The sequence below is a fragment of the Fundulus heteroclitus genome, chromosome 9 (assembly GCF_011125445.2).
Source record: "Fundulus heteroclitus isolate FHET01 chromosome 9, MU-UCD_Fhet_4.1, whole genome shotgun sequence".
Lineage (NCBI taxonomy): Eukaryota > Metazoa > Chordata > Actinopteri > Cyprinodontiformes > Fundulidae > Fundulus > Fundulus heteroclitus.
In genome coordinates this window covers 3,995,849-4,020,618 of record NC_046369.1, presented here as the reverse complement: position 1 = coordinate 4,020,618, position 24,770 = coordinate 3,995,849, and the positions used below count along the sequence as shown (strand labels likewise).

General features: G+C 38.2%; 1 protein-coding gene and 1 long non-coding RNA gene across 13 annotated transcripts in view; one reads left to right on the top strand and one right to left on the bottom strand.

Moving 5' to 3' along the window:
• The window catches only part of lrrc7 (leucine rich repeat containing 7), a 130,376-nt gene that overhangs the window by 1,450 nt on the left and 104,156 nt on the right, over positions 1-24,770 (top strand). For 11 of the 12 annotated variants that reach the window (XM_021324325.2, XM_021324319.2, XM_036140866.1 and 8 more), the window contains exon 1: positions 23,637-24,207. The exons of the other annotated variant lie outside the window; for it this stretch is intronic. In XM_021324325.2, coding sequence (XP_021180000.2) covers positions 24,183-24,207 — 25 coding nt within the window. In that variant the 5' untranslated portion in view covers positions 23,637-24,182. Of the gene's footprint in view, positions 1-23,636; positions 24,208-24,770 lie in introns of those variants that run through there. 12 annotated transcript variants of the gene reach the window in all.
• On the bottom strand, positions 14,336-23,696 carry LOC118564117. The gene is made up of 3 exons (XR_004931651.1): positions 23,610-23,696; positions 18,392-18,495; positions 14,336-15,003 (listed from the first exon to the last, which is right to left on the bottom strand). It is a non-coding gene; the product is annotated as an uncharacterized LOC118564117 (long non-coding RNA).

Sequence of the window (24,770 nt, the reverse complement as noted above, 5' to 3'; positions counted from 1 at the left end):
CCTCCTCATCCCTGTGTGCTGAGTCAGGAAACAGAGCCTGTGATTTGACTGAGGTGGTCCCCTCAGTATCACTAGATGGCATCTTAGACCTGTCTACCAAATCTTTGAACCTTCTCGTGATAGTCAAGGTGGTAGAAAGGCTTATTGGACTTTGGTCGCTTGATATACTCATCCTGGGAAGCTTTACAAGGACGTCTCAATCAGTCTGCTAGTCTCTAAATTATTTCTGACCAAAGGTGAAACCAATGATTAATCTTCGTTGAAATCTGCTGTTTAAAGACAATTGCTCAAAAACACCTTTTGCTGAGCAACTTTCAGTGTACAGTCTGTGTTTGAATTTAAACTCGAGATCAAACCTGATTCATGGGTCATTTGTAAAAGCCATTGCAAAACTATTGCTGTAGAATCTACAGGGTGATAAACATCTTTATATTTCTATAAGGGCCAGAGATATTCTCCTAATCAAGTAATAACCACTTCAGTTAACTCGATTTACATTTTAGTCACAAATCAACAACAATGAAGCCCATCATTCCATAGTACAGTTCAGCATCTGACTCCAGTAATATTTCTGCCCAGTGTAAAGCTAAGCATTGGAAAAAGGTCACCTGTGTCAGCTCCACTGGGTTGAAGTGTGCTGTTTTTGGCTGATTTAAGACCAGCCGGGTTATCGTTGTTACGATAACCTAGCTATAATAAACACAACACAAAAGAGCTTAATTTATTGACAGAAAAAAAATAGCTTACACGTGCTAGTGTATTCTGAAAATGTTAAATAAGCTTACCATTTAGTACATAATTATGACATGTGTAAAGTTATGCTTGCAGTGCTCCGTGTATTTTCCCCCCTGTTATTAAAAAAATGTTTAGAAAAATTTCTTCTAGGTAATCTGTAACTTAGTCTTGAACGCTTGGGGAAGTCCACAATATATTAATCAGTACCAAATAAAACTCATGAGACTGAATCTTCCGTCTAAGCTCAACTGAACAGAGTTAATAGCTTTTATGAACAACTCCTGCATGACTCACTCCAGGGGCCACTTTACAGGAACATCTGAATGAGAAAATCCTATCTTAATCCCCCTTAAGAAAGCAATTTAGAGTTTCTCCAAGACAGAAGGTGGGCTGTTGAATACATTGTCAATCAAGCTAGGATGTAAGAGTCTGCATATCACACTGGAACTGTAGGGGAGGCACAAAATAGTTTGATCAAATAGAATGAGTCATGTTGTTTTTCCGGTAAAATGATGTACTGGTGTTGCTTTTATCTAGTTCTCCTTGATCTTCACTTAAACACAGTATTCTGTTTATCGGATATTACGGTAATGTAAAATGCCCTTTAAACAGGTGTGTACGTCTGTTTAGCTAGATTCCTTTAATTTGACGTGGCTTAGATATATTCTAGTAATCTATCAGAGAAGAGACCCAGATGGGATGCTTGTCACAAGGTTAAGGGCAATGATATTCTGCATCCTTCACACTTATTATGAACACCGCACAGAGCTAGCACGAGGAATAACTAGCCTTTAGCCTCTCCAGAACCTGGCTACTGATTAGCGTTTGTTCACACAAACATTAGCTCACAGGCAACAATGACCGGTAACATAACAGATCATTTTTAGAGTAAAATAAACACTTGCAGTTATTTAGGAATCCAACACCGTGGGGGCCGAGTGGCGGCGACTCTCCTCCCTATTGCCCATTGGTTGGGTCCCCTATATTGAGTCCATCTGGTCGGACCGCTTCCATTTTTTTTGGGGGGGGGGGGGGGGGGGTTAGCACACTGCTCCCTAAGGGATGGTTAAGCACAGAGACAAATTTGCCCTCTGTGAGACTGTAAAGGGAAATAATAATTTAATTGGAAATGTATAAATTGATGTTAGGACCCATATTGTACAAAAGTGTTCATATGTGTGTCTGAGTGTGTGAAAATTACTGGTCAGAGAGGCTGACAGTAGCACTAAGAGCTGATGGAGATGCTGGTCTCCTGTACTCTCCACTTATCTGGAATAAGGGGTATAGTTAAAAGACAGTTAACAAAACTTGCAGTCCTGGCTAATTTCGTAAAACAAGGTGTAAAGAATGGGTTGTGGTATGATTGAAAGAAAACTTGGACAACATTTCCTAAAGTATTTTTGCCACAGAAGCAGCACAGAACCAGAATGACACCATATCCAAATTGAAGTATGATGGTAGAAGCAGTGTGCTGGGGTTCATTTTCTTAAAATGGAATCAGGACAGACTGCGACAAACAAAACAGCCTTAAGCCCACTGTCCTTGTATTTCACAAACTAGACTCTGATGATTTAAGAGAGAAAAAAGAATACCTCCACTTATCTTGTGCATGTTGCTTATTTCACCGACCTCTGCAGTTTTACTAACATCAGTTTTTCATTCGTCTGTATGGCACAGTCTGTTGCTCTGGACTTAGCATATGATCCATTGGGGCCATCTTGAAATGTTCATGCTTTCTGCACAGAAATGTTATTAAGAACTGGAATTTAAAATATAACAAAGTATCATCCTAAATGTTTTGAATCTTGGAAAACTCTCTCTGTTATCTCTTGTGCCGCAAATATCATTATTCTAGTGGAACAGATCCCTACAAAATAAGCTGTTGGCTGGTATCATCATTATATATATATATATATATATATATATATATATATATATATATATATATATATATATATATATATATATATTATATATATATATATATATATATATCATCATTATATACATGTCTTACTTTGAGTAAAAAAGTTTCCTTTGAATAGAATTTTTTAAGTGATCAAACAATGAGCAGATCATTTGTAAATTTATGCCGTAATCATGTGTTTTTCTTTATAATGACCAATTAATAAGTATGTTTAGTATCAGTTTCACTATAACCCACATCACATGAATATGAAAGAAGACAAAGAGAGAAACCAACACCAGCTGGATGTTCAAATCCCAAAATTTTAACCCCTTTTGTACCCTTTCTACCATGTCATAGAGTGATATCAGGAGATATTCTAGGCTTTCCAGTTTCATACAGTCTTATGCGTAGCTGGAGAAATGAACTGGCTACAGCAAAAAGATGCAATGGGGTGATCTGGATTATTTCTGAGTTTGTTTAGCTGTTTTTAATTTCACTTGACAGTTAGGAAGTATTCACCTGAATGAAAACACTAAACGACAACATAGTCATCATTATAATCATGACAGGCAAGCTAGAATCTCACAGAAATGAGTGTGACTGCTTTGTGACAGCGCCTGGACACTTACATGTAACTGTTGGTGAAATCTGCTCCGCTCTCTCCCCCACATCTTCAGTACCGTCCAGAAGCTCCTCAGGGTAAAACTTCACCTGGAGTCCTGCTGGGTGACCTCCAGGAAAAATCTGCCGTTGCTGCTCAAAGTTGCACTGCGGTCAAAAAGCTCTTTGAGATTTTGACATGTAGCCAATCATTTCTGAGACTTTCATTTGTTTTAGTTTCCATTTATCTTCTTATGTTTACCGCTCACCATTACGCTGACAATCAGTGGTTCACTCTTCTGCTCTTTGATGCTTCTCACCAGTGTTACCGTCTAAGGATTTTGGCTCTAGACTCATGATGTTTGTCATCTCTGTCAGAAGACAAGCTTTGTCGCAGACTCCAGCTTCCAGCCTCTCCGTCCACCTGTGCCCATGCTTACAAACAGATTGGATCACACTCCACAGTTTCCTCTGATGCAAACCGAGTGCACGCTCCTGGGCTGATCTTAAAGGAGCCGCATTCCATGTTGATCAATTTTCAATTAAATTTTTATTTATATAGCGCCAATTCACAGCACACGTCATCTAAAGGCACTTTACAAAGTCAAATTCAATCAAATCCTCCAGACAGATTGGTCAGAAAGTTTCCTCTCCAAGGAAACCCAGCAGGTTACATTAGGTCTCTCCAAGCAGCATTCACTGCTCCTGAAAGAGCGTAGAGCCACAGTGGACAGTCTGCATTGTTGATGGATTTGCAGCAATCCCTCATACTAAGCATGCATGAAGCGACAGTGGAGAGGAAAAACCTCCAGCAGAACCAGTACCAGGATTAGTGTGAACGCTCATCTGCCTCGACCCACTGGGGGTTGGAGAAGACAGAGCAGAGACACAGAAAGCACAGAAGCACACATTGATCCAGGAGTACTTTCTATGTTATATGGTATGTTGTTGCTGCCTGTTAGGAACTGGTCAGTGTAAGTTTTCTTTAATGAGCCTGGCAGGCATTGGGCTTGCACTGGACTGATGTTCTGGATTTCTCCAGAATGGACAGACTGGCAGTCTGGAATTGACTAGCCAGAGCTCAGAACTAAATCTGAACATGGTAGACGGCTGTGGACAAGAGATGCCATTGCAATCTGCTAAAATCTGAAGAACCTTTGCAAGGTAGAGTAGGCACATCTTACATAGTCAAGATATGAAATGCTGATAGTGTCCTGCCAAAGAAAGCGGAAGGCAAAACAAATCTAATTAAAAGATGTAACAGCAAATTATTAGTGAATTTCTGGATGGTTAGAGCAGCTTGTATCATATAAGGAGTCAGTTAAAGTTTGAAAAGGTGACATAACAGTGGTTTATCTCATAAACGTGCTGCTACTGCAGTTAACAAAGCAGACGCCAACATTTTAGGAATACATGCAGATTTCATGTTGAAAAACAAAATCATCCAAGTTACCAGTACTTCTGTTTACTCTCCCTCTGATCAGGGCAGCGGGTTTACATGAAGAAGAGGAAGATAAAGAAGAAGAAGAAGAAGAGAGGTTTTCTGGTGGTCACTTTAAATATTTGCAACAAAAGAACTAAATCAGTGATAGAGAAGAAAAAGTCTGCTTAATGCTCTGCAGGTCCAAAGTTTTACCCATATTCTTTCTCTACCTTTCAACATTTCGCCTTACCCGCCATCCCTCATCTCTTCATGACTTCAATTCTAAACGTAATGACTCTTTCAACCTTTTTTCTTATCCATTTTCCACCTCCTTCTTGCCTTTATTATCCCATCTTCTTCAACCTAACGTAATGCTTCTTTTGTGTCTCATAGTCCACTTCTGTATCCAAAGCATTGTTGAAAAAGAAATCTCTTGATATTTAATGACATAAGAGATGCACAAGCAAGGGAAACTTTGGCTGTTAAATGTGTTAGCTTTTGCAGTTACTTGGATACTAAAAAATCATTTACAGAATATGAAAGTAGGGAATAAGCTTGTATGCAGTCTGCCTTAGCTGCTGCATTGCTTAAAACATAGTTGCACATATTTCATCAAACATATCATGGAAAACTGGGTTAAAACATTTCCTGTGTATATACATGCTAATAGTTTCACTTCTCACTGCATAGTCTAAACAGTGCGGACTTAAGAGGGCATCAATAAATTATTCCCCGTTAGACTTTAGAACGTCCAGAAGTGGGCCTACTTAAAGGTGTCCTGCAACGCCCATAAAACCTTTTTACATTTCAGTGGACGAAACGACAACAGTAACATTTGTTAATAATTAACTGTCAGAGATGCATTCTTTATTCTCTGGTTTTATGTACTATTTTCTTTTAAAGCAGCAGGGGCTCAGGGAAAATGGTTAACTTGTAGCTGGGAGGCTTGTGGTTCAGTCCCCAGAAATATCCTTTGGTACGACCACAAGTCATAGGACGGTTTTGTGCTCATTACATATAATAGATAAATTGGGGGGTGTTTACAAAAAGCTAAAATATACAAAATGCTTTAGAGTAGTTTCACAATTTTGTGTTTGATACATCATTCTATATACTTTTGAGCCATAGTTTTGATGTTTTCACTATGTATCTGAAATGTAGAAAGTCACAAAAATAAGTAAAAGCAATTGGATGACAAAGATGAGTCCAAACTTTTGACTGATTGTGAATGCAGCCCTGTTGGGTGCCGGGTGGACCCAAACAAAGTAATAAGCTGGTGGTGGGTATGAAGAAGCCAGCAGATTACTCCAGTAACACCTGGAGCGCTGACGGTGGATTCAGAAAGGAACGCGTGTTACAAAAGGACTGGAGGAAAGAGAGAGCACTCACGGCACCTGAACCTGCGTTAAAATTAAGCTTAAAACGCTAATGACACAGTGTCAGGTGGAGAAACATTTCATTTCTTCACGCCTTTTCTTTAACTCTCACCCATCGAACGCGTTAGAGAACAGTTGCGTTAATGTGCACCCGGGGTTTGGAGATAAATGTCTTCCTCTTCTTCTTCCGTATCAATCTTCATCTGCCTGTTTGCTCGTCGGCTGCCTTCGCCTGCTCCCCTCAGGTATCATTTCTTCTTCTGTGATTGCACAAATGGTTGCCATAGAAACAGCAAAATGAAGGAAGAACGGAGACAAAAAAAAAAGAAGAAGGAATGAAATTAGAGCGGCAGATAGGATAAAACCGACAAAGAAGGGAGGGATAACTTTAAGGAATCCACGTCTCACCCAGAAATTCTTTCCCCAGCTTGGTGCACTTTTTTTTCTCATGGAGCTTTTATTTCTATCTGCTAACCATCCCTCCAGGTGTCTGTCCTTCAGCCATCATGGGCTCAGATCTATGGACCAATTATATGTTTTGCATCCAAAAACATGGTTTCTCTTGTAAACACACAAGGGTGAATTTTTTTCTTGAGATAAAAGAAAAGTTAAAGGCACAAAGATATGGCCCCTCCCCATAAAAACAAATCAGTTGATTTAAGAGCTTATGGTCGCTTTCATTGCTAAAACTCAAATGTCTATTTGTTTATGAGCTCATGTGGGGAATTTGCTAGAGAAAAAAAACCCTATGTGTGAGCGTTTTACTTTGTGTGTAGTTTTCTGTAATAATTTCATTCATATATTCATCAGCAGGCAGAAGTGCTGACGCAAGTCAGAAGGAGAGAGGAGGCACAGAGAGAGAGGGAGAGAGCGTGAGAGGCAGAATGTGTGAGATAAAGTGCGAGGAGGAGAAAGAAAACCAGAAATTCCTCCATGCTAAAACCTTTGTTGCCTGGGCACTTATGCGATTTTGATTTATACATGACAAATGTATCAAATCAAACATTACACACAGATGAACAGTAAAAAACTAGTGGAATGAGATATAATTGACCAAGACTGCCTTATTCAGTGTATGGCAAAAGTTTTCATGCACTTTGAACTTTTTGACATTTTACCACAGTACATCTGCAAATTAAATGCTTCTTATCAGCATCTTTTGCAATTCATCAGCAAAAAGTAGCACATTCTGTAATTATGAGGTGGAAGAAAAATCGATACATGGTTACTCTTTTTGAGTCAAAATCCATTTTTTCCACCCACATGCCATTTGGGCCATGTCTCTACCAACTTTAAACATTGAAAACTGACATTTTTAACCAAAGTTCATCTATTGTCAAGTTCAGTCAGACTGGATAGAGAACCACTTTGACCATCAATGTCCAAGTGTTGCCACAGGTCACCGATTCGATTTACAGGAGCAATAAATATGAAATGTACAGCAAAATTAACCAAAATCATTCTCATCTGTCAAGGATGGAAGTAGCATTCCCTATAAATAATCGGTCCTCTCCTTCGAAAATGTCTTAGTCAGATCTCTCTCCCTGTTCCAGTTTGAAACACTAGCATTCAATATTACTCATTTCTCCTTTGAGTCTAATTCAAATCTACATTATGAATATTCTTAAATCCGACTTCTAGTTGCTTCCTTTCAACAATAGGTTTCCACTTTCCCCTAAAGACTAGATTTGTAGCACGGCTCACCTGAGATGTGGATGTCTACAGCTTCTCTATGGTTACTGTATTTCTGATGCTTCTCTGAATAACGGTCTCATGGTCTATGGGCTCTGCAGTACACAGCCTGGGATACTGTTTTATCACCTAACGCTGCTTTAAACGACTACACAAATGTACCCTTTACCTGTCTGTGGTGCTCCTCAGTCTTCATGATGCTCTTCATCATGGCTGTTTGTTCACTGGTGCTCTATAACAAACCTCTGAGGCCTTTAGAGGACAGCTGTATTATTGCTGAGATTACTAATTACCGTATTTTTTGGACCATAAGGCTCACAGGATTATAAGGTGCATTAAATATTCTTCCCAAATGTGTAATATCACTCCGCCCCTCCGCGTACAAACTCTACCTGAGAGGAAGAGCTATCTGTGTCTGGGAGGACAGAGTAATTGGACCACACTGCCCTGTTTCTAAAATAAGGCCAAAATAAACACAACTAATTTACAGCGTGGGCTGCCTTACATGAATGCACTTCTAGTTTAGACATTGCAGTCAGGCAGTCTTGTAGACAGCTCAGGGGTCCCATCAGGTAGTGACACAGTGTACCGTAATGCTCCTAATATCCACTTTCAGAGCGGCTTCGTTGCTAACAAAAGTCCTGCTTACACATTTTGTACGATTTTTGAGTGCATTGTACCACATAAAATCGGTCAGTAAGCACAACGGTAATAATATATAAGGCGCTTATATAAGATTATAAGGCGCACCATGAATTTTATTTCTTTTTAGAAAATTTAAGCATTTAAAGTGTGGCTTATAGTCCGAAAAATATGGCAGGTGCATTTTGAAGCAAGTGGTTAAATTTCCCTTATGGTCATTGTTGTAAAGGGAGATGTTGTTAAAACTTTGAACTTTGAAAACTATGAACTACTTCGCATTGGTGAATCTCTTAAAATCCCAATCAAATACATGCATTCACTATAAATCAGATATCAGATATGTGCTGACAGAAGAGAGACAAAAGTCACTCAAGACATACATCTGGCTTTATTAGCAACAGATTATTTTTTTTTAAATCAAGAAACTGGAGAAGAAGTTTGGTAATGACACATTGCAAGGAAAATGCCCAACTTTTGACTTTTTAACTCAGTTTTAGACACATTACCTCAAATCCATTGGGAGTGCGTCCCCAGAGTGAGCAGCTGGCCAAATCACAAAGTCAACCAGGTGTGCTTCTCTGTTTCAGACCCCAATAGACAGATGATTTTGTGGTGGGGGCTCAGTTAACACCATTAAGACAGGAAATGGGGAAATCCGGTTTCCCTTGAGAAGGGCTTTCTGAGAATGAAGAATAAAAGCATAATTTGTCACGGCAAGGTTTCTTAATGTAGATTATTTTCACTCATTTGAGCCTTATGTCCAGGGGGACATCGTTAATCATTACGCATTGTGAAAGTTTGTAGAAATCTTATAAAGCTTTGTGTTTTATGTCATCATCTGTCATTTGCTCACCATTGCATGAATAGTAATTATAAACATGATTTCTTTTAAGAGAGAAACTGCTCATCAGCAGCTTGGTAAAAAATAATCTGCATCGTGTTTAAGTGGCAGATCTAGCCAAGCGCCTTGCTTAAGATTTCATTATCTTCCAATGATTGTGTCAGACAGTTCATGAGGTTATATATGTTGCTTTTAATTCAGCCATTCAACATAAAAAAATAACAATCAAAGTTGCAGTATTTTTAAACAACTGGAATATGCATTTAATATATTTCTGATGTAATATATTGATTAATCCTTGTGGTACAAATAGAGAAATAGATGTAATGAGTACAGATTCTTAACTACACCATATGTTACTGTATGTTTAATGAGATCTACAGGAAAGACTTAAAGGATACATAACCCTGGAAGATTTAACATTATTTTATTAAACCCAGAAGTCTGTTTCTGACAGGAAATGAGACAGACATCTCTAAAAACATAAAAAAAAATCATATTTGGTTAAGAAGGAGACTTTTAAGGACATTTTCATTCTTCAATGGACATTTCTTTATCGTCATTAAAGTAATCAAACCCTTATAATTTTTTCATGTCTCTGCTGATACTTTGACATTTTGTCTTTAAATTAACTATACCTAAGTTTATTTTTGTATGGTTAAGAAAAATGCTTTTTACGTAAAGTACTTTAAATTAAAAAAACAACAACGTGATCTTATAATAAGAATTGACTGGGCGATCAAATGAGTCCAGGCTTTTTTAGTAGGAATAAGCAGCAAATTGGGGACAACCAAGGATGACTTTCTCTGCCAATGGCATGAGGTGCTGAGTTGTTTCTAAGCAGCTGGTGCTCTAGCTAATCCATGCGTTTATCTTTAGTAGAACTGATTACAGCAACGGTGTTTTTACAGGTCTGCCTAAAAAGTGGATCAGACAGCTGTAGCTGATCCAGAACGCTGCTGCCCGCGTCCTCACTAAGACTAAGAAAGTAGAGAACATCACCCCAGTTCTAAAGTCCTTACACTGGCTCCCAGAGAATAGACTTTAAAATACTTCTGTTAGTCTATAAATCCTGAATGGCTTAGCACCTAAATACATCACAGACTTGTTATCAGTGCATCAACCATCCAGACCACTCAGGTCTTCTGGCTCCAGCCTGCTCTGCAGAACCAGAACCAGAACCAAACATGGAGAAGCAGCATTTAGTTCCTATGCTCCACTGATTTGGAACAAACCTCCAGAAAACCATAAAAGTGCTAAAAGCCTGAATTCCTTTAAATCAAGATTAAAACCCTATTTGTTTAGAGTTGCCTTTAAATGTTAATATTAAAGTTTGTAGTCCAACTTGTCTTATTCTGTATCTGTCCTGCTGCTACTATTCCTCTGCTATGTTTTCTCTCTGTCTCTGTAATGTTTTTCTTGCCTCTGTTTGTTGCTTGATATTGAGTAGATTTTATACATGATGAGGGAAGTTTCTTTGTATCATAAAATCAGTGTTTTTCATGACCATACTCTAAAGTTATTATTTCTCCAAGAACTTTAAATTCAGACAAAGTTTTTATTTAACTGAGGCATTTAAATTTGTACCTATTGTGATGATATTAAATTATATTCTATTCAGAGGTGAAAACTGCTGTAGACTATAATTATATATGTTGTTTGGGTTTTAGGGCAGGATCTGGTTGTTATATATGGACTACATGGGTCAGGTTGTTGAGTGCAGTGTAATTTGTGTGCCCCTATGATTATCTTTTTGTTTCTAACTTTTTCTCTCTTAACATTGCTTGAATCTAGATTCAAGAATACAGTATACATTTTTATTTATTTATGAGGTATGAATTTGTGCATTCTGGCCATGTGCTTAATTAAATAGATGTTTAATAGATTTTGTCTATTTATTTTATCTGTGCATAAATATTTCTTACTAAACCATTCTAACATCCAACTTCATACCATCATCAGCATCTTGCCGTCTGTTATTCTTGTATCTTTGTCAAGCTTTTTGTTTTTACTGGATCAAAAATCATTACTATATTTCAATATACTACATGTAAAGTTGGGATGCTAAATTATACAGCATACTTGCTATCAACTAGAGTTTACAACCTCACACAAAACATAACAAAAACATGAATGGAAGCAATCTAGTCCTTGTTTAGTGCAGGGACTTAACATGTACTACTCTTCCAGGACTTGTAGGTCAGTAGCGCACAACCTTGAAAGCCAAACATATCTGTTTTCTGATTGGATTGTTGAATTTATGGTTGAAATGACATTGGCCAATCAGCTGAGAGAAAGAAAACTCTGGCCAAAATTTTTATTTTAAGCATAGGTTTTTGCTTTGTATCTTTAAACAGACCTTTATGGGGGAAAAAAATTGTATCTTGTGTAAAAACATTATAACTTGTGTATTTATTTTCAACTAATACAAATATTTTTTTACACACACAAATGCACAAGGAGAAGATTCTCAGACATTTTGCTTTACAATGAGGAAAAATTAGGGCTGGGCAACGATTAAAATATTTAATCGCGATTAATCGCCCTGATTAATCGCGATTAATCGCGATTAATCGCATTGTATTTACAAACTCCAAGAATGAATTCAAAAGTAGTGTAAAGAGCACTTTTATTTTAATGTTCTGCTGCCATATGAACAAAAGTGTTGTAGCATTTGTAGCACTTATTTTATACTGGATATTTTCAACCCATCTATTGAATTTAGTGCACTAGTTGATCTTTTCTTCATAAGAGAACAGCAAGCACTGCAGCCAAAATATGGCCTTTTTTGACCTGCTGTATATTAGCCAGTCCCTAAGCTTGATGTATCATGAAACTGTTGACCTTTTGGGTTTTGTGGTTTTTATTTTATTATTATAATTAAATAATAATAATAATAATAATAATAATAATAATAATAATAATGTTATGTTCAGTGTTTTTTCGCTAATCCACCTCTTATATATTTCAATCCTTATGTGTTGTGTGCACCTGCCTGTTGCTTTAATCCTATAAATTTCCCCGTCGTGGGATAGAAAAAGGATTAGCTAATGTTATCTTATCTTAAATAACACTTTTTAATATATGTACTGGGTTCTTTCAAGGTCTTAATTACATGTTATGTGTGGGCTCCAGTAACATCCATCCATCCATCCATCCACTGATCTACCTGGATGTTCCCTGGAGGACTGAAACGCCTCAGTCAGAGACGTCTGTGGTTCTGTCAGGGCAATGAGAGAAGTTTCGTCTCCTCTCTCCGTTTCTGGGGCTCGACGTTTCCATGTTTTTTCACGTGCTTAGATAAATTTGTTGTGTTTCCACTGAAATGAACCGGCTTTTTACAAAACATACAGCTTGATTTCATTTACGGTATTAAACTAAAGCCAAACGGTGCTACTTCCTCTGTTCATGTTTTTTCGCTGCTGCGGTCTCTCTCAGCTGTTTGTGTATTAAGTTTGTGTGAGACCTGAGTGGGCGGGCCAGGCTGAGCCTGCGTGCTGATTGGCTGGCGCCGCTGAGCCATGTACGAGAGGGGAGGGGGAGAGTGCTGCCGTGAGAGCGCGCTGCAGTCAGCGCGCCTGCTGACTGACACTGACTGAGAGCATGTGAGCAACATGCGTTAATGCGCGATAAAATAAATATCGCCGTTAATAGTGTAATGAATTAACGCGTAATTAACGCGTTAACTTGCCCAGCCCTAGGAAAAATATATTCACAACTACATACTCTAATTTACAAGCACAAAATTTATATGACTGGAATTTGCGGCCGTACTATCCCCCAGTGCTTAAATTCCTCATCGGCCTAAATAGAAAACTCATGTTGCCGTGCTTTAGTGCACTCTAGTTACCTAGCAACATCCATTCACAAAGTGCCAAATGAGACACAAAGAAGTATGAAAACATGGATTTGAAGGGAGGCAGAGAGGAAATTACAGAGCGAAGAATTTTCTGAGAGAAGTGAAAACCCTGAAATATGCTGTTATGTGTGTCAAAGGTCGATAATGAGAAAATATGTGTTCGTCGCAGTTTGCCGTTTGCCACAATGATGGCTTCAAAATTGTTAGTTTCGCTCATTTCTCAAAGTTTTAGAACATACTTTAGCATGGATATTAAGGTATTAGGCTGTTTTTTTTATCATATACATTTTGTTCAAATTTATATTTTACCACCGTGAATGAAAAAAAAACAGGATGCCTGCACCATTGGGTAGTGACTGTTGTCTATGTGACACAATTGTCAAATGCAGATATGAAACAAAAGGCTTGACTTTTGGAACAATGTAGTTATAACTCATATTTTCCATTTGGAGAAATACTACCGCAGGCATAAACACAATGCATTCGTTAGTTAACAGAGCACCAACATAAGTACTTTTTAGATTAAAAATTTGCCCTTGTTGAAATGTCAAGTTTTTAAGTTCATGCTTAACTAGTTGGAAAAAAACGACACTTCAGATAACTACCATTATTTGCTGAGTGATGTAATTTAGGTTGTGCTTTTCTTTTTGTTGTTGTTGTTGTTTGTTCAGGATAACCTAAGGGATGTTTTAGTTTCTAAAGTTAGAAATGATTTGTTCTCAGAAATTCTGTTGTGGTCATTTATCGACAGCTCTAATCTGAGACATTTAAGAACAGGGATAGTTTCTGTGTCTTAATCTGAGACTATCAAATCCATGAATGCACATTAAAATAACACAATACATCAGTAGCGAATGGTCTTCATGTGTTTGCAGATGTTTAGCTCGTGATTTATTAACTAATAATATTCTAGTTACTCCATTCGCTCCAATACGTTTTTATTTAATTTGATTACAGCAACAGATATTTTGTCCTATCTGGTGTTTCAGCAAAATAGACTGAACAGGGCGCTCCAACTCTGAATTAACTTGGTTAAGAACACATCATTTCCAAACCTAAAGAGCTCCAAGAACAGATGAGAAACAAAGTCACTGACATCTGTTGGACTGGAATGGCTTACAATGACATTTATTGGGCTTTACGACTACAATGAAACGCATTAAAAGCCTTTATGCAAAAACGGAGAAAACACAAAACATGGTGAGCCTTAGAAGACAGCTACAGGTCTCAGATACCTCAGTTAATGTCAGTGTTGATGATTGTCAAATATCAATAACTCTTAATTATATAAATTTCTCATTGATATTACTCTTTCTTATATTAATAAGAATGAATAGGACCATTTTGGCATCCGTGGGAGATTTGCAAAGCCAAATCCACTGCTGAGAAAACAGGAGACCAGAGTCTGTCTCACATTTGCCAAAAAAAACAAAACAATTTGACATTCCACAACTTTTGAGGGAGAATATTCTGTGAACAGATAAGACAAAAGTAGAATATTTTTGTATGTGTGTTTTCCGTAACATCTGGTTTAAAACTCATTAAACATTTCAATTAAAGGAAGATCATACTGACAATCAAACATGTTAGGGCAGTGTGATGTAAGAAGCTGCTTTACAGATTCAGGGTCTGAATGGCTTCAAGTACTGAAACCGTCAATTCTGGTCTCCTCAAGATGTCCCACTGCTGACCCACATGTAAGAGAACTCTCAGGAGACACTGGTCAAAGTTTAACAGGTTTATTGAAATATAAAGGAAATATACTTCGAACAAAGGAATCAATAAGCTTCAACAGTTGCTTTGTATTGAAATCATCCTTTAGTTAATGGAGAGCTTGTAGTTGCCAGTCATGGAGGAAACTGTCTGAAAGGTCATGGTAGATCCAGGAATCATCACAGAGATCCAGGGGAGAACCCGGGAGGTAACCTTAAGAGAAGGTGGAGAGATCAGGGTTAGCATAAGCCAAGGAGCACAAGGGAAAAACAACCAGGACTAACTCAGAGGGCTGGAGGTGCTACTCAGGCATCGAATGAACAGCAGACTACTTATACGCTCCAGCTGATGGCTGACCAGCAGCAGGTGGGCAGGAGCAAACTGCTCAGCTCTACCCTCCAGGGAAAACCAGCAGCGCCATGACAGAGAAAAACAATACAAACACTCCCAAATTCCTGACACCAGAAGAAAATGGAAGCAGAAGCTCCAGCCATCAGTTCATGACCATAAGTTTGAGCTTACATTGGACATGTAGCAGGGCAATGTTACCCCCGCCACAAAAAAACAAAACAAAACAACGACAACTGTATTAATCCAAAACAAACCAATAGGTCAACCTCTAAATAGTCCAGGAGTGGTCTGGTCGTAGTCCTCAATATGGTTGAGATGCTCTGACAATACCAAGATTTACTAGGAAGAGTGGACCAAGACTATTCCAGAGTGATTAAAAACTATTGCAGGTCAATATTTGTGTATTTTCTCTGTCTAGGGACTTCAGATAGCAAAATCATTTGGCTAACTCTGGTACATTTACACAGATGCTTAAGAATGTGCAATGTACATGTCAATTAAGCCAAAAAATGAAAAAAAAACAACAACATAGATATAATGTATGTAAGGTGAAAACAACAGAACGTAGAGATCTTCCAAGGGGGCAAATAGTTTTTCACAATGTTTTATGTGAATATTTGTTTTAGGTGGCAATTTGATTCAAGCCTGTACGTTTGGTTTAAGCAGCACACTTGCAGTACAATGCACATTCTATTTTGAACTACCTCACAAGGAATCAGCACGCAGATTTTACTATAAGGTAGTTGTTTGGCAAATTGTTTCAATGCTTGATGGGAAAATCAACAAAAAAAAGAACACGCTCTAGGCAGGTTTTCTACATGTTTGACAACGCAGTGAAAACTTCCATGGGTGCTACAGAATCTGTCCTTTAAATGGCTGGATGCTGACCTTCGTATATCCTTGATTATTTCTCGTTTTCTCTTCTCATCCCTCAGTTCCTCTTTTGTTTTTGCAGAATTTCGCTGCCAAGCAATTTTGGCTGCAGGTCCTCTTAGTGGCTAAGGCTGTATTTGTTGCTTGGCAACATTAACTTCAGGATGATTTCAACACAAAGCAACTGTTAAAGCTTCAGTGATTTAATGACACAACTCTTTTTCTTGGCTTTGCACCAAGCTGCCAGCTCCCTGCATGACACCCTGCTACCTGCAGGGTCTCATCTCATACTCTTATTGTTTATCTGGGAATCAATGGTGTGTATACGAGACTGTGTGTGTGTGCGCGTCTGTGCATGTTTCTGTGTTAAAGATGCTTTTTTTTTTTTTTTCTTAAGCTGAATGCGAACAGAGTCGCAATGATAATTTACCTAAACAATTATACAGGTGAACACAAATCCAATTGCACCTAACTTTCACAAGTGGGTGCTGAACACCCTGCAGCTTTCCTTAAATAGAAAATGTTTTGCTAATTGGAAATCTGTGGTCTTCTGAGTCTGACTGTATGGGACTGAATTTCGTTTTGCATTAAAATGAATGAACCTGTTTGTCTTCTGATGTATCCTGATATTAATCTTCTTGTGCATTATCTTGCATAACACAATATAATTAATCTAATATGACTCTTGTCCTCACACAAGATAATGTGATATTACCCCATATCCAAGTTCTAAACCTTTAAGCATGTTTTCCCGGATTTTATAAATCTAATACAGTTTTATTGATGAAGCAATTTTAATGCCGTGCGCTTAATGTGATGTAACCAGAGGCATGGACGCATCAAAGCTTGTTATTGGAGGGGTACGTTTGATCTAATTTAAATGATGTTTTGAAATAAAACTGGAAAAGCAAACAGAAACGCTGATTGTAACGTTTTTACAAGGTAGGCAAACTGTTTATCTAGAGTTTGGTTGATTTTACAGAAATACTAAACAAATTGCTTTAAAGCATGCAAATCTGGAGTCCTAGATGTAACCCAGAGCGGCCCAAACGGACAGATTTCCAGGATGCAATACTCCTGACACAGCTCTTTAAAGCTAGTTAAGATTTATTTCTACTTACAACCATCAAGAAATTCTGAGCTGAGCCATATTATATTCTGGTAACCATTGAACATGCAAACCGAGTGGAGGGAGTCGCAGTTTGGTGCTTGAAATAGGTGTACGCTCCAAAAATGTACAGCCTTGTGACATACAGCACATTCTTGGCTCTCTAAACCTGATCTTCCAAAAATAGGAGCTGTGGGCAAAATAGGCTGAATCGAAATGGACAGAAATAGGATTTGTGGGCAAAATCTGGCCCTTATAAAGAAATTCAGCTTGGCTGTGTGTTACAAAAGCTGTAATGTGAATAATCGTTTGTAACGTGTTTTCGTTGTCTCTTTTTAAGAGCCTTCTGAAAGCCTTCTAAGCACGTCTAAACAACTAAAATTCTGTTTAAATGCTTTAAAATAAAATAATGCATGTTTCCACTGTAAATGTGGTCAGCTGAATGTTCTGCCGTTGGACATGTTTTTTGCATATGAAGAATATTCCTCCTGTGTTTGCATTACCTGCTAGACCACTTCATCTTGCTCTCTTTTCATTTTGCAATGAAGCAGAGAGTTGCACCAACATGTTGAACAGTTGCATTGGTTCTAACCAGACGAGCCCAGCGCTTTAGGTAAAACCGCATCTTGAAAATAGCATTTAGTCATGGAAATGAAATGTCACACCTCAGTCTTTTGCCAAACCATCTATGGGATGTGTATGCCCACATTTCTAGTTGTGTTACATCTTCCAACTTGTTTCAGGTGTTGAATGAATCTGATTTGAGGGAAGCCATTCACTGGCCAGGCTATGATGCAATTAAATTAAACAACTACTCAGAATTTGACGGAAAACTTTTATACTGGTGTTGCTAGTATTTCAAACAACAAAATTTTGTTTTGTTTTTTGCTTTGCTAGGATGATCAGTATTTTATTTAACACAAGTTTTCTAACGCATTTAAATATTGATCCTGTGGTTTCAGGTGAGTCTTCAATATTTTGCCATGTTATATCCAGGCACTTTGGTGTTTTAGCTATGAGCTGCGTCACAGCTCTGTATTATTTTCTGATAATTTAATAATGGAAAACTCTAATTTTATACATATCATGATGGTGAGTGCCGGAAATGGACCAAATCGCAGACAAGGGGAAGGCAAGGCTAGGCAAGTTTATTTATGAAGCACTTTTCAGTAACAAGACGATTAAAAGTGCTGATTCAAAAAAGATCTGCATGATGAGGTGAAGTTTATTTATTAATAAAGTTGGTTTATTAATAAAGAAATAACAAACCTCCAGCCTGGCAGGTTAGCCAAGGATCAGCAACACGGCAGGTTCCACCAGAACAGGGGTTGCATAACGGAGGACCTGACACTGAGCGTGGCTGGAATGGCTGGCTAAATAGAAGAGGGAACAGAAGGAACAGCAGGTGGAGCAATAAGCACAAGTGGAAAGGGGACAGGTAATTAGTCTGAGGGAGAGAGAGTGCAATGTATTGACAGAGACAGGAGGAAAACAGATACTACAGGAATACATGATGATTGACTAGAAATTACAAAATAAACTAATTAACAAAACTGTGGACAGGCAGGCAGGAAAATAAGGATCTAGCAAACAAGAATAAACTACTAAAATCCTAATGACCAGAAAGCTAATTAATACCAGAAAGAAGAATCTGCAGATAAAAAAACAATAATAAAGAGGTGTAAAACATAAAAAGAACTGCAGGATCCCCAGGAACCGAAAACTAAGTAATCAAACCTCTTGGGATGACAATAAACTTTAGTACAGGGGTCACCAACATGGTGCCCCCGAGGACAACATGTTGTGCCCATGAGCCTGTTCGCCAGTGAGCTGCATCCAAAACTTTATTTTATTCTGTTATATTCTGTCTATATTCTGTTATTCCTCTTGTTTATTCACACTTGCATTTATATAGATTTAAAACTTAAAATGTCTTTAACAAATCATGAAAAACTTTTTGTATAAATAAAGTTTGGTTGAACACTGACTCTTCTAGTTCAAAGCCCGTAGTATGCCCTTAGTTTAACAGAAAAAGGTTGGTGACCCCTGCTTTAGTATATGGTTGCAGTTTGAGAAAACATGAAAAACTTTAAGGGAAATTAATACTTTCATACAGCTCTATAATTGCTATATTAATGAATCTATAGAGTAAACAAAATGAAACAGGCTCAAACCACATAAAACCACTAAACAAAAAGCAAAACAACCTTTTTTTCTTAAAAAAAAAAAGTTATTTTGTCATTTTACAAGAGCTCACCACCCTTAACACCAAATCTAATCATTGGCAGGATATCCGTTCCTTTTACCCCCACAGAAATGAGCAAATGCTGTTGCTGGACCACAACAAAGCACATCTACGCCATAATGAGCCATTTTTGTTTCATCTGAAGGACATCTCAACCCTGAAAGAGGCATTCATGTTAATCTGATAATCTGATAAATGTCCAAGTGAAAAGACAAGCAGCAAGCCCCAGAGCCACAGAGAGAAAGATGACTGGTAGTGACAGGCTGGCCAGCTTCCTGTTTACTCGCAGACTGTGGTCAAACTCTGTCAATCTGGGAGAATCCCAGTGCTGCCATCTGGGCCTAACTGGAGCTTCGTCCAGGCGCCGCCAGCTGGCACAGAGAAGGATAATGTGTCACTGTTACAGTAGAATGATGCAGAGAGTTGCAGAGTCAGGGGTTGGTTTAACTCGTAACAAAAGTGTCTCCTTAAACCTTTAGATTTACGTTTCCAATCTGAGAAGAAAACAAATGTCCTTAATGCTATCTGCTTTTATCTCTTACTATAATGTTATAAACAACTTGTTTATAACATTATAACTGGTATTTTCTGCTGCAGTTACCCTGGATTAGTCACAGTTGCTGCTTGACTTAAGAGGTGCACTTTTGATCTTTTTGTCAAATTTGACAGATCTTTAGAAATTTTTTTTTTTTTCAGCATTGAAGAACTACTGCTTTCAGACATCTGATTGCATAGGTTATCAAACATTTTGCATGCTGGATATCATTTGAAGTTTTTGTTTAAAGATGAATTCAAACCAAAATACATTAATTAATTTCTATATTTAAAATCTGTCTTGAAGTTCATCAGAAGAACCATGGAAGGTTGTCTGGCAACATTTTATGAGCGTGATGTTTGTGTTACTTTCTCATTTTTACTGTTACCTCAGTGCCAAACCCCTTGTTTCTGTTCAGAGTACAGAGGGACTGACTGTTTAAATAATTTTACCATCTCCACAGTGTCTAGAAAAATATTCACCATCTTTGGCATTTTCTTTAGGGGGGCATTATCTTTAGGGGGGTGAACAGTTATGCAAGTCTCCATCTTGCATAACCGTTAACCCCCCCCTAAAGATGTGAATTTGTAGAGCCTCCTTTTGCAGAAATTACAGCTAAAAGTTGCCTCAGACGAGTCTTTAGGAGCTTCCCAGATCTCGCTACTGGGATTTTTACCCATTCCTCAGCTCCTTCATGTTGGGTGTTTTTTGTTTGTGAACAGTGATATTAAATGGTAAATAAATTGCATTGATGAAGCACTTTTTCTAGTCATACTGACCACTCAAGGCACTTCATACAATAGCCATTCAGCCAATTACAGTCACTTAGGGGGTGCATGGTGGTGAATATGGGTGTAGGGGTTGGCACCCTAAGTTGTGTCAATGGGCAAGGAACTTGCTTCAAGTCAATGTAATTTGTAACTCTAAGTAATGACATTTTTTTCTGGCCACTCTTTCTTAAAGCCCAGCTCTATGGAGTGTGTGGCTTATTTTAGTCCTTCAGATGCTTTCCATCTGAAGATGATGGATTTGATGGTCCTCTTAACTATTCTAAAACCATCTAAACTACAGATGCATGTGTTTGTATGCTGAATTTTGACTATAGACTGGTGCTGCACTGGAGTCTCATATTGAGCTGTATATGGGAGGAAATTGAGATGACAGAGAACTACCTGGGGCTATGCTTTTGTGAAAGCTGGCTATTGAGCATGCCAATGGTGAGCCAGTACGCCAGCTACTGCCAGCTCCACCAGTTGCAGCAGCCCACACAACTTAACTGAAAAGCCTGTGTTTCCTTCTTGCTAGTTTAGCCAACCGCCCCTGAATTTGGAGTACACCCATGTGCAGACGTCTATTTTTTTTATATCCCTTTTTTAATGCTGGTATAAAAGCTTGAAGCTATATAATTACACAGACACTGAAATACTGGTGAATTTATTTGATGAATTAAAAAGTTCTAACTCTCTTTTTGAGACTGGTCAGAGACTCTGCTGTTACAGTACCATCCAAAGGTATTTATATCCCTTGAACATTTTCACATTTTGTTACATTACAGCAAGAAACTTTAATGCATTTTATTGTGGTTTTTCCGTGATAAAAACACAAAGAGTTGTATAGCTGTTATATCTAAGAATACTGATGCAAGGTTTTCAAACGTTTTAGCAAAAACAAAATTGGAAAAGTGTGCCATTAAGCCCCTTTCAACCTGAAATTTTTAAATAAATCCAGTGTAATCAATTCCCTTCAGAAGCCACCCACCTGTTGTGACCCATACAAATCTGGCTTTTATGTAGGAACAGTATAAGAACACCATAGCTGAGAGAAAGCCACAGTGACTGCCATTACAGTTTGACAGAAACCATGAAGAAGACAGCAAATATGGAAGATGGGGCGCGGGGCCAGTAAGGTTGCTGGCTTCGTCACCCTGCTGACCTTACATGATGAAAGCATGGACACACGGTCCCCGAATCCATCATGGTTCAGACTTTAATATATTTTCTCTTGCCCTCTCCGTAGCTTTAGTTTTGCCCCATTTTCTACAGCTTAGCATTGAAGTCTCTGAGCAGCATTGTTAAAGTTTTGAAAAAATGTCTATTATTGTAAATTATCCCATTAGCACAGGCAGGGCAACTGCTAAATAAAACCTTGAGTTTGAATTCAGAAATTTGACAGGGCCTTGAACCAGATTGCTTCTCAAAGATGGAGGAATGGTGATATCTGTCAGTTGACTGTATTCATTGCTCAACAGAGTGATGTTAAAAGCAGCAAACCATATGGAATAGACTTAGATTAGAAATGGATGACCAACGCAGGATCAGAAGCTTGAAAACAAGAGTTAAATTATTTGTAGCGGTTCTCTACAGGTGGAGCTAAGAACAAAGCTGCAAGCTTAACATCAGTCACGCTCTGCACAAGATAAACTGGGTCTTTTGGAGTACAGCCTGACTATGAGGACTTCTTCATGGCTCTGATCCCGGATTTCCCCCATTATGGGACAATAAAGGGATTTCTATTCCACTCTATAATATTGGTTACTTGCTGTTAAATGTTTTATGTGAAGGTTGTGGGCAGGAATCTACATTTTTAGATAAACTTCTATGTCTTTTAGGCTCATCACAACTTATCCAATCTGTTCATATGATCATTTCTGTTCAATAAGCTAAACATCAGTTTTTGGGTTCCTGTTTTAATTTAGATTTAGAAATGTTGCTTTTATGAAGAAGAAAGAGGAAACGGTTATTCATACCACATATGTAAAGGTTCTGTCATCAGGGCAGTAGCATCCTGCAAAGGATTTAGTTGATACAGACGTTTTGAAGCAAAACTTTTGCTTACATTTGATTCAAAAAGACACATTTTCTAAACATGTTTGGTTTAATATAAAACTATTTGCTGTGGGGATGTTATTCACAGATTTGAATCATTGGCTAATGATCTTCATGCAGTATATTATAAGAAAGTTTTAAAATCTAAGTTGGTCCATTGTATTGACCTAAAAGAGTAGTTTTTTGTCTCCAGATACTCTCAGATTTGGTCTAAGACATTTACGAGAGTAAATAAGAATGCAAACTCATTCACATTTCTGTTAATATGACACTTTTCTGTACAGTATGAGTGTGAACATCAATTTTCTTTAATTAGACATTTAAAAACAACAGCGTTGATCAAAATACTTCACATTGGTGAGCAGGTCGGGTACATCCTGGACAGTAATGTTGGACCATGAGAATATGCCGAAGTATACGCAGAGAACCCATGCATGCACGAGAAGAAAATGCTAATCCCTTTCAGGATTCAAACCTGGGACCTTTTTGCTGCAAAGCAACATGACTCCAGAATGTACAGTGAGAAAGAAAAAAACTAATTTTTTTTTTAGATCAACCCTTGTTTGGTACATATACGGCTGAAGAGGAAACAGTATATTGGAAACTGCAACACTTTCAGTAGATTATAAATTTGAAACATTAGTAATAAGTATAATCAAAACCGCCCGAATTTCCATAGTTTTAAAATATAAAAAAACAAACCAATATGAAAGGAAATGATTCAAAAAAGCTGAAATCATCATGACAACCTCTGGAATCTGAACGTCTGCCTGCTCCATCACTCCTTCCGCTCTTTTTTTTCTTTCTTTTGTCTCTCATGCAAAGTCGGACCAGCAAACAACTAAAGCGCACAAACTTGTGCGCAGGCGCAAACGCACTTACTCCCGAGTCTCATGGTTTCATCTCCAGCCGTCTCCTCGCTCTGCCTCCCTCTCCTCCGCCTCTCCTCTCTCCACGGAGGACCGATGGGAGGAAACGCTTCTTTTTTTTTTTCCTGCAGCGGAGAAAACGCCTCTGCCCCCCGTCGGTCGCGGGTCCGATCATCCACATCCTCACGCTGCACGTCTCCCTCTCCCTCCCTCGCTCTCTCTCTCTCTCTCTTTGCGGGGTGTGCCTGCATCTTTTTTTTCCCCCTTCTTATTTCTGTTCTCCTTAAATGGACCGAGGACATCTAGCAACTAACTGGAGGCGTCGTGCGGTCTTTGTGTAAAAGCTGAACTGGATTTACACCTTCCCCGTTGATGCTGGAATGAGTGCTGGGGCAGATGCGCTAATCTCACCCGTTCTCCGGCCGCTGGGGGTACTAAAGATGCCGGTACCTGTCCTGGTTTCGTACCGGTTCGGCTCGTCCCGGTAGACCGATCTTTTTTTTTTTTTTCTCGATGCTGCAGAATCCACCGGGACCAATAAAGAGATTTTCTTAAGAAAGCGGATTCAGCACCAGCATCCAGCCAGATGGATAACTACACAGCTTTACCACGTAAGGCACCAGAGAGTGACACGAACCTGCTGCAGTATTCCTCATTCAGTCTGTGTTAGCGCCGGGGATCCCTGAATGGATTATCTGATTAGCATGACAGATTATGATACTCAAAGTGCAGATCGTTATTTCCCAATGTTTCATCAGGATTGTACACTTATTGTTTTTTATTTTAATATCCTGGCCCAAGTTTAATAGTGGAGACAGTTTGTCCATCCATTACAGAAGGAATAGAATAAATATTTATTGACTACCAGGGTTGAAGATTGCCTTCGGCTTATATATATATATATATATATATATATATATATATATATATATATATATATATATATATATATATATATATATATATATATATATATATATATATGAAACATTTTGTGAATTAGCTTGAGGAATAAGACAATTCACTACAATAGCTTACGCGTGATTGCTCTACTATATGTTTCATTTCAGTATTTTCCCCTCCTAGATTGCTATAACTAATCTATATACATATAAATAGACCATCATCCTCTGGACCTTCAGGCTCTGTGATGAATTAATGGTGCCATCATACC